Source organism: Musa acuminata, chromosome BXJ3-7 (genome assembly GCF_036884655.1).
Source record: "Musa acuminata AAA Group cultivar baxijiao chromosome BXJ3-7, Cavendish_Baxijiao_AAA, whole genome shotgun sequence".
Classification (NCBI taxonomy): Eukaryota; Viridiplantae; Streptophyta; class Magnoliopsida; order Zingiberales; family Musaceae; genus Musa; species Musa acuminata.
This window is the reverse complement of record NC_088355.1, coordinates 38,691,154-38,710,138: the sequence shown is the minus strand read 5'-3', so window position 1 is coordinate 38,710,138 and position 18,985 is coordinate 38,691,154. Positions and strand designations below refer to the sequence as shown.

The window sequence follows — 18,985 nt, the reverse complement described above, 5'->3', positions numbered from 1 at the left end:
GATAAAGACAAAATATGTGCAACTCACCTTAAAATTTCACAAATCAGTCAAAAGATATCTTAATGAAGGATTTTTTTTCTTCTACTTGTATTTTGGGTCATATCTGCATATGTTTTGACATTATTAAGTCATAAACTGATGACAATTGGTGCATATTAGATTTAGATAAATGCATCAATATTGAAACTACTGTTTGTCAAGTTCAGAGAACAAAGAGATCTATTGACACAAGGTTAGACTCTGCTGCATGCATTTTCTTCCCCATCCTCTTTTTGTTTGCTCTCATCAAAGATATGATCAATAACATATTACACTTGTGTAAGAAGATAAATTTCCAGTACTTGCAATGCACAATTAATTTATCTGCAAGAATGCCGTGAGAACTGAGATAGATCCACTTTTGAGTAATTTAGCATAGCCACAGAGGTACAGAAAACATAGAAAGTAGTCAAATACAGTTCTATATGAAACACTTGCAATCAGCACATCCAATTTTCTAACAAAATGTATCCTATGACATAAAAAAGTATCTTTCCTCTCTAGTCACAAATAAAAAGAAGTGTGTTCTATGCTGTTCAACAAGCTCCATGAATACAGAAAAAGAAAGCTTTACCATTCAAAAGATTTTAAGAGATGACTTTGACCTGAAATCTCTGGTCTTTGATTCGTCAAATGAACAAAGATAAAATAGAATTTACCTCTTTCTCCTGTGGTAAAATGCAACCATCTGCTGATGAAAAGAACAAGGTTGCAATAGGACTGGCACTTGTGTGGACTATACTTGTAGTCTAACCAAGATACATACAAGACACTGATAGAACAGATGCACCACAAGTATCGGACCATTCTAACAGTGACTTATGATAGCAAGAAAGAAATGGTCATTTACTGGCCTACTTGTTATACAAATGGGATTGCAGAAGAAATGCTTCATGTGTTCCACAGCACCTGAAGTACTTAATCCAATTATACATAGAGAAGAACATTAACTGTGTCAATCCACTCCACGAAAGCCAATCATCATACAATTATTATAGCAATTCTCGTGAAGATAATGAACTAATAATAAGCCATTTATAATAATAATAATAATAATTTGCGAGAAAAGGAAGCTCATTGCACAGATGTTTCTACAGTCAAAATGCAATAAACTTGAAGGCATGAGAACCGAGGCTCGGTTGTTCAATAGCAATGATCATGGTGGTGGTGGTGGTGGTGGTGGCGATGATGATAGTGCTCGTCGAAGCCAAAGCATCGCAGGACGGGGTAGCAGGCTATAAAGATGCAACTCCCAACACCCCTCAGGATGGAGCTCAGCAGCAAGCACGGGCAGCAGCAAAGGGCCACCAAGGGATAGTCATATGGGCTGCCACCCTCATGGTGGTGGTGGTGGTGATGACCCATTTCCCCGAAACAAGTTGATCAAACTAGATTCAGATGACAGCAGAACCAAACAAGAAGACTCGAAACCAATTCAGAGAAACCTTGTTTGTTGGATTAGAACTCTTCGTCTGATAGGAAGTCCGGAAATGATAGAAAGGGGAACCGATAAAAAATCCAATTTTTAGCCCCAAAAAAAAAGAGAGAAACAGGGGGAACAAGATATCAGACAGCTTACCTCAGTACTTCTCAAAGGAATTAAGCGTTCTTTCTTGTCTGATTGGAGGAGACGAGATGCAGATATGGGGATCTCCCAAAACCGAGTTTTTTTATAGGGGAGCGGGTTGGGGTGGGAAGGAAGGAACTCCCCGATGCCTTCCAATCGAAGGAAGGGGGAGAGGACGCGTAAGGAAGATCGATAGGGGGCAAGTATGGTAGGCTGTCGTGTGCCGGCGGCGGCCTCTTCGGTCGACGCGTCTTGGTTGCGTAGGGCAGCGTCGGTGGCACGGACTCGCCGAAGCGGAAGATCCCACCGTCCATCGATGGAGGCATTTTTTATTACCTGCGGTTATCGGACGGAGAATAGAGCGCTCCTTAATAATAATAATAATAATAATATAATACATATAATTTTAACATTCTAATATTAATCACTAAATCAATCTTATATTAAATATTATAAAAATTATTTTTTATTAATTAATTTTAATAATACCCTTTTAGATATTAATTTCGAAAATAATAATTTTAGTTTTTTATTTAAAATTATTATTGGATGGTGATAGAATAGAACACTTCTCATCTATCTTTGTTCAATTTATATATATTTTTTAAATAATTATATATAATATATTTTATTAATAATAATATAACACATATAATTTAAATATTCTAATATTAATCACTAATGTATTAATTAAAATTTTAATATTTTTAAGGGATAAAATTAATTTAGGTCAACATGGGGGTTGCGAAGGGGCGGTGACGGGAAGCACTCCGCCCCAACCCACCACCCGCGGGCCCCGAGATCGGGACAGGTTTGTTTTTTTGGGAGCTACATGTAAAATAACATGAATTGGGCCCACTCACTCGCGGGTACAATCTCGAGTCGGTGGCGAGGAAACTGCCTTTTTATCTTCACGGTGAACTTTCGGTTCTCAAATCCATCGAATAGATTTCCTTTAGCTGCTGATACATAGACATACACAGAGGTTTGACATACATTAAATCAAAATCACATCAATTCAATCTAAAAATTTTGATTTATTAGACTGAGATTTAGACTCGTAAGGATCCGATTCACTCGATGTTTATCGATGTATGATTATTTTTTGTAATGCTTTTAATATGTTGTCACAGATAAATATCCACACGCACTAAGGGAATGTAGTGCTTTTGGGAAGCAATATTTAATGTAAAGTTGTATTAGAGTACAGGAACTCATATTATATGTTACTACACTTGAGGTGGTAGCAGCAGCAGCAGCCGCCCCTCTTTAACTGATGTACTCATCGCCCTGGCTAAACACGCCGTCGAAGTTGAACGTCTCCGGATCGAACTCCATGTCCAAGCTGCTGGTGGAAGACCTGAAGACCGACGTGACGTCGTACTGGTCCGCGGCCGCAGCAGCGGACACCATGAACGCGGAGAACTCCGGGAACGCCGAGGAAGAATCGTCGGCTGGTGAGTGACTGCTCACCACTTCCTCGTCGCACTCCTGCTTCAGCGAAGGAACTCCTTGGCCGGCGGTGTTCGATTCGAAACTGATGACGCAGGGTGGTACTTGCACCGGCAGCGTGGCCGCGTCCGCGCAGGTGTGTTCTCCCATGTAGGTGATGGAGAAGACAGAGGCGTCGTCCTCCGTCTTCTGGACTTGCCTTGTGGCCTGACACCCCCGGTCGTGCTTGTGGATGCAGCGGTAGTAGCTTCTGCAAGAGCAGAGCAGCTCGGTTCACACAGACACCATGAAGACAAGACTCTGTTCATGCATGATCTAAAATGGCAGACGGACATTCCAAGGCTCTCATCCATCAGTGCTGCAGTGCAACTTGTTCTTTGCCCTTTTCCAGACTCAATAATTGCAATAAACAAAGAGGAAAGGTTGAGACCTTGGATGAGCAGCACCATGGATGTCCTTCTGCCCGTACTTCCGCCACGCATAGCCATCTTCGTTCGTCACGGCCAAGATGGTTCTGCATTTGTATGGATGTGCTCTGCAAACCAAGCACGATCAGTCCAACTTCATCAACACGACAGAGGTCGGGGAAAGGCACATAACGCCATGAATGATATCAGCGTCATGATTGCATGCCACCCGAAAAGGCCAAACCTAACCTACCATCATAAGATTCTCTCCGAGCCAATAAGAAGCATGAGGAATCATCACCGCGATTAATGATCAAACATTACCTCCTTCTGTATCCGACTCTTCGAGGAAGTAGGATCTTCTTCTTCTTCAGGCCAGAGATTTCGGTTCCGTGCTCGTCACCAAGTGGCGCCGCAGCTTTACCCTCGGCGTCCAGGATAACGAGAGCTTTGGAGACGGCGCTCAGAACCTGGTCGACGAGCGATTCTTCGCCGGGACCCGATTGCAGCACCTCCATCAGGCGAGTCGCCAACTGCTGCGCTTTGATCAGTTCTTCCTTCAGCTTCATCTGCCACCGGTCTCCTTCCTCCTTCGAGCCCATCTTCTTCTTCGTTGTGGACTTGTGTGTGTGTGTGTGTGTGTGAGAGAGAGAGAGAGAGAGAGAGAGAGAGAGAGAGAGAGAGAGAGAGAGAAGGGAGAGTTGTGTTTGGTGGGAACAAAGTGTGAAGGGAAGAAATAGAGGGGGAAGAGATAAGGGGCGGAGGGGGAGGAGGAAAGGAAAGAACATGGAAATAGAACCCACATAGGGTGGCGTAAGCGAGATGACGTAGGTGCTGATGTCAGAGCATCTAGTTGCTCTCTGACGCGTGCAATTAGCTCTCTCGACTAGATTTGGGTAGGGTCATGTTTGGATTACGCTCGGATCAATTGGCGTCGATGACGTTGGAGTCGTAGGAACTGAGTGATTTCTAGAACAGCTTATCCACACACATACACCAGCGAGTGGACTTTGACGGAGCACAGGAAATCAAGGTATCTGATTGTTCATGCTTTCGATGACAGTAGCAGTGGATAGGATTAATCCACCGACGCCGGCAATGTTGTCATCTTTGCCAACTCAAACAGTAGGACATGCATGCTGCAGATGATGATCCAAGACTTTTCAGAAACTAGGGGTTATGACATGGCTTGAAAAGACACGTTTGTCAAGGGCGAAGGCCCTCTCATGGCCACCTACGATTCCAAGGAGATCAGCACGCAGTGGATGCATCAGATGCAAAGTCCAGCTTGCCTCTTCGGAGCCGTTCGGGCACAAAATAAGGTTCTTTGGCGCAAGTGATGTGACATTTGGATGCATCTCGGAAATTTGAGGGCACAGTGGACGCACGCCACGCACCAACGCAGTGAGATGAGGAAAGGCAAGAAAGCGTGCCTTCCACGGCAACCTCTCAACCATCTCTTTAACGTCTGAACTGCCATACTAGACTTTGATAAGAATCGATCCTATGTAGCTGCGAATTAAATCCATAATTGTTTTATAATATTTTGTTTTTTATATATTTTATATTCAAAAAATACGTTAGACTTTTACCCATTACGACCTCCTAATTGATTTTTATATTAGATTTTTTTTATTTTAATAAAAATATTCTTCTATTACCACTCCTATCTCTCGTTGTCAACACTTCGTCATCGTCGTATTATTTTTGATCTTTCACTCCTTCGTTGAACGTTGTTGTTATTATCCTGTCCTCCACCACCGATCATCCTCTTTGCATGACATAAAGGGTCTGTCGCTTTTGACTAGTGCCCATTACTCGTCATCGTTATCACTTGCTTCGATCACGATGATACAACACTGATATATTAGCGATTGAGGATGAGTGATAGAAGATAAAATAATACATTTGTTTAAGTGATAAAAAAAATATTCCTAAATAAAAATCAATTAGGGAGTTGATATTAGATAAAAATTTGATTATTTGATTTTTTTTTAGGTGAAATACTCTTATTTTTCTAAGTTATGATGGACGTTTTTTTAGGTAAAACATGCGAAAATAGTCACTAAATCGATACAATATTATGACTAAAAATGCAATTAAGGCCTGTTATTTTATTCCAATTAAATTAGTCTATTTTATATTTACAATTATAATTATTAATTTACCTAATATTATAAAAAATAAATTTTTATTAATTTATAATTTTAAAATGGCCCACGTAAGTTACGAATTAATGACATTCGCGTTATTAACACCACACTCTAACCAACAAAGCTAAAAGATCGATGTAAATTAATGATTTAAACTTTATATATCTATGTAGATGTGTCAAAAGTCAATCTTTCGTAAAAAAAAGAAATGAAGTGTCTGCTTACAGCAGAAATTTCTTAATGTGCATCACTAACATGAAGAATGATGAGGTCTCATGTTAAGCCAAATGTACTGCTGCATGGAAATAGGTGTTATTAGATTCTGTTATTTGCTCCTCCATCGATTTGGCGCTAGTCTTCTAAAGATGTTTTCTTCTTCCTTAGGTGACGCTAATTTTATCAATCTGTAAGGCTCTCTCTCTGCATAAAGTGAAGCTAATTTTAGCTTTCTTTTCTTGCAAAAGTTTGGAATAAGTCCACACCTTTAGATCTTTTCAAGTTGGATGTCAAGTAATTGCAACCGTACTTAACAATCAACAAAATGATTGCTGCTATCAATAACAGCAATTAACAGAGGCATCTTATTTTCATATAGTCAGGCTTTCTTCAAGCCTTCTCTCTCTCTCTCTCTCTCTCTCTCTCTCTCTCTCTATATATATATATATATATATATAGGAAGTCTAAAGTTGACTGGCCTCATTCAACGCAGAACCATCCATCAAAGTTTCCCATGAACAGATCCATCGACTCCATATCCAATTCGTCAAGCGTATTTACTGTGATCAAGACTTCGTGTTGACATGGCTGTTCTTGTTCATTGCTTGACGAGCACTTGTCGTGGCTCTCGCTATGGGTGACGACCGACGAGGGAGGAGAAAGGTGCAGGTCCTGCAAGTCCGATGATCCGGTGGAATCGCTGCCATGGAGGGAGGCTTTCTGTGGGGAGGATTCCACCATCAGTACGGGGAAGATGGTCTGGGGGGTTTTGCAGGTGTGTTTCATGCTGTACTCCACCATGAAAGTGGGTGGGTCGGCATAGCTATCCTGTTGCTGCACTGTCTTCGTCGCCGGGCATCCTTGCTCGTCCCTGTAAGTGCACTTGTAGTAGCACCTGTGTGGGAATCATGTGTCAGAACTCACAAGATCCAAACCAGAAAGTACAGGAGAAAACCTTGACTGAGGAAGATCACCTCGGATACATTGCATCGTTGATAGTTTTCTGCCCATACTTCCTCCATTGATAGCCATCCTCATAGGGCACAGTCGTCTTAACCTTGGTCGATGTTTTGTTCTTCCTCCTGCAGCTTCCTTGGTCAGATAAGAGAGTTGCTGATGACCAAGTGAGGGAACTACAAGACCTGCAATCCAATTACCTTGTCTGACGGCCATGAAGCCCATCCCTTCCCTCCGAGCTCTTGCTCAGTTCGCCGGAACAATTGCCAGTTCCGCCGTCGTCGGATGCCCCACAGCCGCAGAATTGGAGGGTGGAGAGAGCGGAGGTGGTGAGCTGCAGTATCTGCTTCGCCATGTCTTGTCCCAGCTGCGACCAGCTACCAGCAGGCAAGTGCAGGAGAACAGCTTGCAGTTGGCTCGTGAGTTCATGCGCTCGACTGATGTCTTGGATCGCCGCGCGACGGGCACATGGCGACAGCGCTGCGGCTTCGGCATGCGGTGTGTTCCCCCCCTTCATCTTGGCGATTGCGCGAGGCAGGACTGCTTGTTTGCTACTATCCTATGTTGGATGCAAGAGAGAGAGAGAGAGAGAGAGAGAGGGCTTGCTATGTAATGGTGAAGACCATATCAGATGCAGTGGCTATGGTCCGGTCTTGGCAGTTCATATTTTGGTAGGGGGAATATATCAAGTGTCAGGCACAGAGGACGCCAACACGAGACATGTCATGTCACCTTCCTAGCGTCAGCCTGTGTCCTCCTGAACGGAATCATTCCAGTGTAAACACCATGAATACTGGCAAGAAAGCAGAGAGGTCGGCCAGATCGACGACTTGGACGACTAGCTTCGTAGTAATACCGGAACGAAGTTATTTGACATCTGTGTAACACATATCACCTAAGGTAAACGAGGAAGGTCATGTAACCATGCACATAAAGATTAGTTAACGGTCAGCACCATCCAAAACCTATGGAATCTATGCGAGACTTCCACAGACGAGGATGAAATTGGATTTGTTGGCTTCCGCAAAGACTGACCATCTCTTTCATCACGGGTTCAAGAAGATGGTAACGAGAAATGTATCATAAATAGTTGTTTATAACATACTGATCATTCCCGTTGCGGAATGCACACAAAACATCAAGCCTTAGTATACGGTTCATCCTGTCTCATGACATTTCTCGGACACTTGAATGCATGGCCTTGGGATGCTAAAGGGGCACCAAAATGAACATCCGTGGGATGGGAACAATCTGGTTGGTTTCGGAGCCTTTCATTGCTTCGATTCCGCAATGTTCAGATCAATAAGAGGAAGGACTGCTGACATGTGATGTGGGTCGCACTGGGTGACGATCTTGCAGAGGCGACCTGTCACCATCCACGAATACCTGTCCTCGTACTGCTAGTCAGCTCGACATGTCCCCATCCACTTTGTTTTCCTTCTTCTACGATAGTTATGTTAGTGTTCACATTAGCGAGCACATAACAATATAGTAATATAGCCGGGACAAAGATTATAGGTGGCTCATTCGGACCATTATTTGTTTAGCGAACCCAATGTAGACCCCAAGAGACTGAACCACAGCTCGACAGCGACGGAACCTTCATGCCGACTATAAATGGGAAGACGTGTAATTTTACGTCGATCTTGACCCCAAGAATGACACAACCAAACTTAACTTTATGTCTAAGATATGATTTTGCCGACGACCTCTACGGTTTTTTTTTTTGTCTTGACGAGAGGTATTAGGGGCAAAACCTTAAGAACGATTGGCTCATATGTTTCATCCCAAGTTTTTTTTTCCTCCTTGATAAAGATCATTTTGTCGGTTGATCATCGGTGCGATTCGTAAGCTTGCGAGGAATTATCCGCCTTGGACGATAAGTGTACCAATACGATTTTGTCCCTTTCAAAGCATGTGAGCTCAGTAAGAGAGACATGACGGACTTATGAGCCCTTGGTTTCCATACTCCTTAACTAATACGAGACTAAATAACCTTATCTGGCGCTAGTCTGGAAACTCAGGGCACATAAGTCCGTCGGTTCTCCCTTATCCTCATAGGCATCTTTTGGAGCTCACATGCTCCGAAAAGGACAAAACCGTGCGAGTATGCCTATCGTCCAAAGCGGACAATTCCTTGTGAGCCTACGTGCCACACCAATGGTTGGCCGACCAAATGGTCCCTTATTAGATTGACATTAGAAGGAGGGCCTGAGGCCTGCACCTCGGTCGAGCAAACTTACTCCCGAGCCGTGCACCTTGGCTATGAGTCCTTTAGTCCCCTACGAGAGTGAGCATTGATAAAATCATTTAGTCTCATATTGGATGAGGGGTATGAGAACCAAGGGCTTATAACCAAGGTGCACGACTCAAGAGTGAGTTTGCTTGATCGAGGTGCAAGTCTCGAGCCCTCCTCCTAGCGACAATTTAATAAGGGACCATTTGGTCGATTGGTCATTGGTGCGACCCATAAGCTCACGAGGAATTATCCGCTTTAGGCGATAGATGAATGTTCGATCAAATGGTTGGCTCATATGTTTCATTTTAAGGGATACATGATGGACTCACGAGTCCTTAGTTTCCATACTCTTCAATCAATATGAGACTAAATGATCTTATCAGTGTTGGCATCAGTATGGGAACCCAAGGCTCATAAATCCGCCAGGTTTTCCTTATCCTCATAGGCATCTTTTGGAGCTTACATATTCCGAAAAGGACATAACTGTACAGGTACACCCATCACATAAAGTGGACAATTCCTCGCGAGCCTACGGGCCACACCAATGGCCGGTCGACTAAATTGTCTCTTATCAGATTGGTGCTAGAAGGAGGGCCCAAGGCCTGCACCTCGGTCGAGCAAACTTACTCCTGAGTCGTGCACCTTGGCTATGAGCCCTTGGCTCCCCTACGAGAGGGAGCATTGATAAGGCCATTTAATCTTACATTAGTTGAGGAGTATGAGACCCAAGGGCTCATAAGTCCGCTAGGTCTCTTTACCCTCAGAAGTGCCTTTTGGATCTCACATGCTCCAAAAGGATAAAACCGTGTGAGTATACCCATCGCCCAAAGCGGATAATTCCTCGCGAGCCTACGGGCCGCATCAATGGCTGACCAACCAAATGGTCCCTTATCATATTGGGACTAGAAGGAGAGCCCGAGGTCTGCACCTCGATTGAGCAAACTCACTCCCGAGTCATTCATCTTGACTATGAGCCTTTGGGTCTCCTATGGGAGAAAGCACTGATTAGGTCATTTAGTCTCATATTGGTTGAGGAGTATGAGAACCAAGAGCTCATAGGTAAGGTGCACGGCTCAAGAGTAAGTTTGCTTGGTCGAGGTGCAGGCCTCGGGCTTCATTCTAGCGCCAATCTGAAAAGAGACCATTTGATCGATCGATCATTAGTGCGACCAGTAGACTCAAAAAATTATCCGCTTTGGACAATGAACGGATGTCTAATCAAATAGTCTCTTATCATCTTCCAAACTCCTTGAGCTCAAAATTTTTACATGGCACGTCAGCCAAATTGAACATTCCTTCGTTCCGAAGATTAGAAGAGCTATGATCTTCAATTGTCATTTAATATTTATTTTTGCAGCATTAAAAATATATGATCCTGTTGTTTTCCGTGTTTCTAATACTTATAGTCAGTCTACGATGGCAGGACAGATAAGGTCACTAATTTGGGTCCCGTTGACGCATTGATATTGATAAAGTCCACTTCTGGAAGCAAACAGACTTGCATGCTTATGTTTATCCATATATACAAACAGTTTAATTGACTGATCAGCTGCCCACCTTAATAAGCCATCATGACAGTTTGTACCCTTCAACTATTGTGATGAAATATACTATTAAATAAACTTCACACCATAGTGATTTATAACATTAACAAAATGCTTCAAAGCAATATTTGCAAATGACTTGAACTTCTAATGACTAGTTACGATGAATTAGAGCAATCGAACAATTCGATAGCAGATAATTGACATAAAGTCACTTGGATTTGGTTGTATCCTAAAGCAACATCTCTCCACTTGGGTGGCTCTCCATATTGAACTGTAGCAGCACTAGGGTTCTACTCATATAGTCATATTGCTATTCCAAATGAGTATGCAAGTTGTCCCTTAGATCTAAGCTATATATAATTATATATATGTTGGGTCCAGCAGACTTGGACAATTGATCTAAATCACTAAATAAAAGAAATTAAAAAAAAGGAGAGAGAAAGAGATCAGATTGCAGCGTACGGTGACATACAGAGAAGAGAGAAATAGAGAGAGAAAGATTAGGTTTCAGTTTTCTGCTTGACGATCGGTGGCTGAACGTTGCCAGTTTCGGCCCAAATTTTATGTGGAGGATCCTTGCAGCAAACTCTACAATCCTAACGGTGTTGATCTACAATTTACCCTCTCTAAGGTACTTTCCTGCGATATCTACTTTGTGAGACCTAGAATTCTCTTTTGAGGAGATCCATCCTATATGACGAAGATATGCTATTCTTGAGCCAAGATCTATGATCTTGATGTTATTCTGATCCTCTAGTTATTCTAGAGAAGACCTACTGTAAACCTGTTATCATTATTATTGATAGTGGAAGTTTGAGGTGGACTACGGTCCCGTGATTTTTCCCACATTAGGTTTTCCACGTTAAAAGATTTGGTCTCTCTGTGTGATTGATTTTTGCTCTATTATTTATGCTTTGCTGGTTGGTATTTTCTTTTGGATATCAAGTTGGTATTTTGATGAGGAACATATTTTGATACACAAAGAGGAAAAAGAATTATTCCGCTTTAACATGTTTCTTCCCAACGAGTGGTATCAGAGCAACAGGTTGTTTGGTGCTAGTTTTTCTTGTGTGATTGAAATGGAGCAGTCAGATGGTATGTTTAAATTGAACTCATCAAATTATTCCACTTGGAGGAGTTTGATGAAAGATTTGCTATATTGCAAAGATTTGTATAAGCCTATCAAGGTTAAAGATAAACCTTCTACTATGGACGATGAAGAATGAGAAGTTCAACATAGAAAAGCTATTGCCTATATTAGAAGATGGATGGATATAAACTTGCATGAGCATAATTCAGATGAAACCAAAGCTGATGTTGTTTGGCAAAGGTTAGAAAACCTCTTTGCGAAAAAGACAGTGGGAAATAGAATTTCTCTCCTCAGAAGGCTTGTAAATTTGAAGTATAAAGATGGTGGTAATATTGTTGAGCACATAAGCCTATTTCAGAGTCTTGCAAACAAGTTGGTTGCTATGAAAATGAATATAGATGATGAGATGCAGGGATTGTTACTTCTCAGTTCTTTACCAGAAAGTTGGGAAACGTATGTGGTGACTATTTGTAACTCCACGCCAGAGGGGACTCTAACCATAGATATGTTTAAAAACAGTTTGCTAAATGAAGATGCCAGAAGGAAAGAACACAGTGAATCTTCTTCTGGGCATTTGTTACTGAAAAACAAGAAAGGCATGGAAGAAGTCATAGCAGAAATCCACATGGTTATAGAGGAAGATCTAAGTCTAGAAGAGATATCAAATGTTTTCACTGTAATAGGCCAGATCACATGAAGAAAGAGTGTAGGTTTTGGAAGCGAGAACAAAATGAAATGAAGAAAAATGAGAAAGAGACCAATACAATTGCTGCTGAAGGTAATATCACAATTGTCTGTGATGAAGGTTGTGTTAGCCTTGTAGCTCAGGATAGTAATTGGGTAATTGACTCTGATGCTTCATTTCATGTCACTTCTCATGGTGATTTCTTTAAATCTTACACTGTTGGTGATTTTGGTAATGTCAGAATGGGAAACAGTGGTACATCTAAGATTGTGGGTATTGGAGATATTTGCTTGGAGACCAGTATTGGGAGCAAATTGATACTCAAAGATGTAAGGCATGTCCCAGATATTCGTCTTAACTTGATATCTACAGGTAAACTTGATGATGAGGGTTTTGCACACTATTTTTGTGAAAGTAAGTAGAAACTGACTAAATGTTCTCTAATTGTGGCAAAAGGAAAGAAGATTAACTCTTTTTATGTCATGGAAGCTAAACTACACAAAGGAGAGATTAATGCAATTCGAAAAGGTGAAAGTATAGATCTTTGGCATAAGAGGCTTGGACATATCAGCGAGAAGGGACTTCAAACTCTTGCTAGAAAGCAGTTATTACCAGAGTTGCAAGGTACATCTCTTAAATCTTGTGATCATTGCTTAGTTGGAAAAACACATAGAGTTGCATTTCAGACATATCCATCATCTAGAAGATCAGATGTTATTGATTTAATTCATACTGATGTTTGTACTATGCAAACTAGAACTCTTGGAGGTGCTCTTTATTTTGTTATTTTTATTGATGACCATTCTAGAAAAGTGTGGGCTTTTGCTTTGAAATCTAAAGACCAGGTACTCGATGCTTTCAAGGAGTTTCATGTCAGTGTTGAAAGAGAAACTGACAGAAAACTAAAGTGTATTCGATCAGATAATGGTGGCGAGTACAGGGGTCCTTTTGAGAATTATTGCAGGTTTCATGGTATCAGGCTTGAGAAAACAGTTCGTAAAACTCCTCAACAGAATGGTGTGGCAGAAAGGATGAACAAAACCATTGAAGAAAGGATTAAATGTATGCTTTCTCACGCCAAGTTACCAAAGTCATTTTGGGGGGAGGCTATGAGAACTATAGTTGACCTGATAAATCTTTCTCCATCAGTTCCTCTGCAAGGTGATGTTCCAGAGAGAGTATGGAGAGGAAAAGATATATCTTATAATCATTTGAGAGTCTTTGGGTGTAAAGCATTTGTTCATATTCCTAAAGATGAAAGGTCCAAGCTTGATAATAAGGCAAAAACATGTATCTTCTTGGGATATGGTCATGAAGAGTTTGGGTACAGATTATGGGATCCAGTGAACAAGAAGATTATTAGAAGCAAAGATGTTGTGTTTCTTGAAGACCAATTGTTTGATGATGGTGATAATATTGAGAAGCCAGAAACCTCTGTTTATATTCCTTGGAGTTTGGGTCCAGTTCCTTCACCTGTAGTTCATGATGATCATGGGGGAGATGAACAAGAAGATTGTGGTGAGAATACCAGTGATGATACACCTACAGTTGATGATGCTGAACCAACTGAACAGCTACCTCCACCACCAGTTGAGATTTCATTGAGAAGATCCACTAGAGAGCGACAACCCTCTACCAGATATCCTCCACATGAGTATGTTATGCTTACTGACGGGGGAGAGCCAGAAACTTACCAAGAAGCTATTCTACATGAGAATAAGAATGAATGGGTTAAAGCCATGCAAGAAGAGATGAGATCTCTGCTTGAGAACCACACCTATGACTTGGTAAAGTTGCCTAAAGAGAAGAAAGCTCTCAAGAATAAGTGAGTTTATAAATTGAAGACTGAAAGCAATAACTCACAACAGAGACACAAGACACGACTAGTTGTGAAAGGATTCAGTCAGAAGAAAGGTATTGACTTTGAAGAAATATTTTCTCCGGTTGTAAAAATGTCCTCTATCCGAGTTTATCTTGGTTTGGCTGCCCGCTTGAATTTAGAAATTGAGCAACTTGATGTGAAAACAGCATTTCTTCATGGTGACTTAGAAGAAGAAATTTACATGGAGCAACCAGAAGGTTTCAAAGTCAAAGGAAAAGAAAATCTAGTATGTAAGCTTAAGAAAAGCTTATATGGACTCAAACAGGCACCTAGATAGTGGTATAAGAAGTTTGATTCATTTATGATGTGCCAAGGGTATGATAGAACCACATCTGATCATTGTGTGTTTATGAAGAAATTTTCAGATGATGATTTTATTATTTTACTGCTATATGTTGATGATATGCTGATTGTTGGCCATGATGTTGGAAAAATTGAAAAGCTTAAAAGAGAGCTAAATAAGTCTTTTGCCATGAAAGACTTAGGATCAGTGAAACAAATACTCGGCATGAAGATTCTTCGTGATAGGAAGAAAAGAAAGATTTGGCTATCTCAAGAGACTTACATTGAAAAGGTTCTTGAAAGATTCAATATGAGTAAAACCAAAGCAGTTTGTTCCCCACTTGCAGGTCATTTCAAGTTTAATTCGAAACAATGTCCTACAAGTGAGAAAGAAAAAGAAGAAATATCCAGAGTGCCTTACTCATCTGCAGTAGGCAGTTTGATGTATGCTATGGTTTGTACTAGGCTAGATATAGCTCATGCAGTTGGAGTTGTCAGCCGATTTCTCTCAAATCCTAGAAAGGAACATTGGGCAGTAGTAAAATGGATATTAAGATATCTAAGAGGTACTTCCAGGTTGTGTTTATGTTTTGGCAGTGATGAACCTATATTAGAAGGCTACACAGATGCGGACATGGCAGGTGATACTGATTCCAGGAAGTCCACTTCGGGATTCTTGATGACATTTGCAGGAGGAGCAGTCTCTTGGCAGTCTAAGTTACAGAAGTGTGTTGCTCTATCAACCACAAAAGCAGAATACATAGCAGTTACTGAAGCCTGTAAGGAAACTTTATGGATGAAAAAGTTTCTACAGGAATTGGGCTTGAAACAGGAAGTATATACTGTTTACTGTGATAGTCAGAGCGCCATTCACCTCTCCAAGAATTCAACATACCATTCTAGATCGAAGCATATTGATGTGAGATATCATTGGATTCGTGATGTGCTTGAGATGAAAGAATTACAATTAGAAAAAGTACAAACCAATGATAATGGTTCAAATATGTTGATAAAGTCTTTGCCTAAGGAGAAGCTTGAAGCATGTAGGCGAAGAGCGGGCTTGGTAAAGCCCACCATATGAGCTTGAGGGGGAGAATTGTTAGGTCCAGCCCATATGTGGGCTTGGACAATTGGGCCTATTGAGCCTAAATCAGTAAATGAAAGAAATTAAAAAGAGGAGAGAGAAAGAGATCAGATTGCAGCGTGCGACGACGTGCAGACGAAGGAGAGAGAAAAGAGAGAGAAAGATTAAGTTTCTGAGTTTTCTGCTTGATGATCGGTGGCTTAACGTTGTCAATTTCGGCCCAAATTTTATGTGGAGGATCCTTGCAGCAAACTCTACAATCCTAACGATGTTGATCTACAGTTTACCCTCTCTAAGGTACTTTCCTGCGATATCCACTTTGTAAGACCTAGAATTCTCTTTTGAGGAGATCCATCCTATACGATGAAGATATGCTATTCTTGAGCCAAGATCTATGATCTTGATGTTATTCTGATCCTCTAGTTATTCTAGAGAAGACCTACTGTAAATCTGTTATCATTATTATTAATAGTGAAAGTTTGAGGTAGACTACGATCCCGTGATTTTTCCCACATTGGGTTTTTCACGTTAAAAGATTTGGTCTCACTGTGTGATTGATTTTTGCTCTATTATTTATGCTTTGCTGGTTGATATTTTCTTTTGGATATCAAATTGGTATTTTGATGAGAAACCTATTTTGATACATAAAGAGGGAAAGAATTATTCCGCTTTAACATGTTTCTTCCCAACAATATATGAATGTGTTCAAGAATAAGCAACTTGCACGAACAAAATGGAGTTAAAACTACCTGATGGGGATACTGAAAGCAGCAGTTTTCCCTCTCCCAGTCTCAGCACAGCATAGGATATCCCTCCTGCTAAGAGCAACTAGCTTAGTTTCGAGAGATCCCTCCCAGCCTGAAGATGAAAAGAAGTGTCTTGAATGATGCACAAAATGTTTTTAGAGAGCATTAAAAGAAAAGGTCAAAATCAGCAAAGATCCATCAACATTACTGCTCATTCAGATATTCGAGCAAAACAATAAATGAAATGTGCACAGTGATATTTTTACCATACTGCTGAATGACTTGACAATGCAAGTACAGAAATGGGATCAGAGTCAACTGCAGCATCCACATTTAGCCACTACAACAAAATACACCTTTGCCAGTGAGTTTCATGTACATATTACAGCAGTTTTCAACCTAAAAAACTGCAGTAATAGATACTGTCAGGAAAATGTATCCCTGCAGAGCCAACTGCAGCATCCACATTTGGTCATGAGAAGAAGTCGTTGAATCTGGAGAAAGAACATCAGATACCAATACCAAACATTCACTTAAATTAGAAAAAGCTTGACCAAAAATACATGATCAATCTTCGAAGAACTTCTATATTTTTCTTTTGTAGTAAAAGTGATGTTCAACACTGCTTTAATCAGCAGAGTAAAAGTGAAATGAAGCCATAAGAGGCATGAATACAAAAAAGAAAACTATGACTATAATTGTGAAACATAGAAGAGATGCTCTTAGCTAGGCCATGAACAAAATTGTCCAAAGAACTTTCGTTCACAGATGTAATGCAAATTATTGATATGTTGCTGTAGATTGTGAATCGGACCTAACTAAACATTATTCCTTGGCCCCGTTCAACAATATCCAAGCACCATGTAGCTATCCCTAAGAAACTATTTATTCCAAGGTGGAGCTTCATCTAACCCCAACACAAATAAGCCTTCCGGGATCAACATGTTTGAGCCAACATTATGCTTTAGTTTATAGTGTTTCTTCTTAGGTTCTCTTCACCGTTATCTGCCAATAGTCATAGTGGTATGATACTAAAACAACTCATTTATCCAATATATTCACAAACTAGAAAAACATGGACATGTTATATTATCCATTATATTTGTGGACTAGAATGTTATGAACATATTATTACAAAGAAATCAAGCAAGGGCATGAAAGACCAAATGGCAGAGAAGATGAGAAACTATATGTAAGACACCCAAATTTACATATTGAACTCAATTTAAGATGTATTCCACAATGTAACCAATAAATAATATAAAGATGGCAGGATAAATAATAACCCATGACATGAGAATGAAAGAATGAGAAAGTGGTCTGAAATACCATTCTAAAAAAGAGCAATCAAATCATTTTTATATTCTCTAATAAATTTTCCTTCAGTTCTCCTTACCTTTCCTCATGCCATGCCATTAATTCACAACTGATTCAGCTCATCTAACCAAAGCGAACATGTAGATCGCATCGTCATATATTCAGTTTTCACTCATTTTATTCACAATCAAAGCTCAACATATTTCTTTGAGAAAATGTACTTTTCTACTAAAAAAAATTGCAATTTTGTGTTAGCTTGTTTAATTTCCAACATAGTTTGGTTTGATTCGGTTCAAGAATTCCAAATTGAACCAATGGACCGTAGTAGCTTAGGTTTTAGGTTTTGCAGAAGTGACTAACCTTTTGAACAATGGAGACTGAACAAAGTAACGGAACAACTAGAATTCCAGATCAATAATCAAAAAGCAGGGTAAGAATAGTTCTTAAAACACAAAAACTAGAATAAGATTGCATTAACATATATGAACATAATCATCAGAGTTTAAGCAATCTTGCAGTATATTACGGCTCACCTCACATGATTCAGATGAAGGCAATGTCAACCTAGAAAAACTTCACTTCACAGAAGAAGATATATCACTAGCAAACCCTTTTGTAGGAAAGCCCTTTGAAACACAAAGCCGATCAAACCCTAGAGCCATATAGGTTCCCAGAACATCCGAGAACTTAGCAGCGACAACTGATTTCGTCGATTCGGAATCCAACATTCTACACATATCAAGAAAACATAAAAGATATCACGATATAGGCAATGCTAATTCAGAGGACACAACCCCCCACTACGAGCAGCCACCTAAGAAGAGAGACCAAGGAGACCTGCTCAGGGGCCGGCGATTGGCACGCGGACCGCCAGGATACTAGCGGTTTCCGGAGAAGGCGAAGGTGACCTGCTCATTAGCCCAACTAAAGAACACGATACCTGATTCGGTTCGGGTGATATTAAGTTCGGACAACCGAGCCTCCGATAACACAAGAACCGTCTGATCCCAATCCTACGGTCGGCTGTGATCTTCCTCCGATAACACAACCCCAGTAGCAAAAGGTCCGGCAGGATGATGCGGACAACTGGGCTCCGATAACACAAGAACCGTCCGATCTCAATCAAACGGTCAGACGAGCAGATGCTCTTTCCTCCCCCAACCACTTTATGAGGCGAACAGAAAGGCCGTACCGTCGGTCGTTTTGCCACGACGAAATCCCTCGCCAGTGTGCCCCCCCAAACGTCGCCCTCAAGCCCTCCGTCCGCCAACTCCACCTTCGCCTTCTCCGGAAACCGCTAGTATCCTGGCGGTGCGCGTGCC

At 40.9% G+C, this 18,985-nt stretch overlaps 2 protein-coding genes across 3 annotated transcripts; both read right to left on the bottom strand.

Annotated features, from left to right (window-relative positions):
• Positions 1-2,757: 2,757 nt before the first annotated feature.
• On the bottom strand, positions 2,758-4,209 carry LOC103992513 (transcription factor WRKY45-2). Its single transcript, XM_009412236.2, has 3 exons — positions 3,790-4,209; positions 3,489-3,593; positions 2,758-3,308 (listed from the first exon to the last, which is right to left on the bottom strand). Exons 1-3 carry the CDS (start codon positions 4,065-4,067, stop codon positions 2,876-2,878), a joined length of 816 nt encoding a protein of 271 aa, XP_009410511.2. The 5' UTR covers positions 4,068-4,209; the 3' UTR covers positions 2,758-2,875.
• A 1,908-nt stretch (positions 4,210-6,117) lies between these two features.
• LOC108953388 (transcription factor WRKY45-1-like) lies at positions 6,118-18,583 on the bottom strand. 2 transcript variants are annotated; one of them, XM_065159525.1, is made up of 6 exons: positions 18,501-18,583; positions 18,197-18,392; positions 16,613-16,840; positions 6,992-16,458; positions 6,809-6,916; positions 6,118-6,729 (listed from the first exon to the last, which is right to left on the bottom strand). In XM_065159525.1, the coding sequence occupies exons 4-6, from the start codon at positions 7,306-7,308 to the stop codon at positions 6,315-6,317; spliced, it is 840 nt and encodes a 279-aa protein (XP_065015597.1). In that variant the 5' UTR covers positions 7,309-16,458; positions 16,613-16,840; positions 18,197-18,392; positions 18,501-18,583; the 3' UTR covers positions 6,118-6,314. The 2 variants fall into 2 exon arrangements, with proteins under 2 accessions (XP_065015597.1, XP_065015596.1); XM_065159524.1 differs by having other exon boundaries at positions 6,992-16,840.
• Between the last annotated feature and the right edge of the window lie 402 nt (positions 18,584-18,985).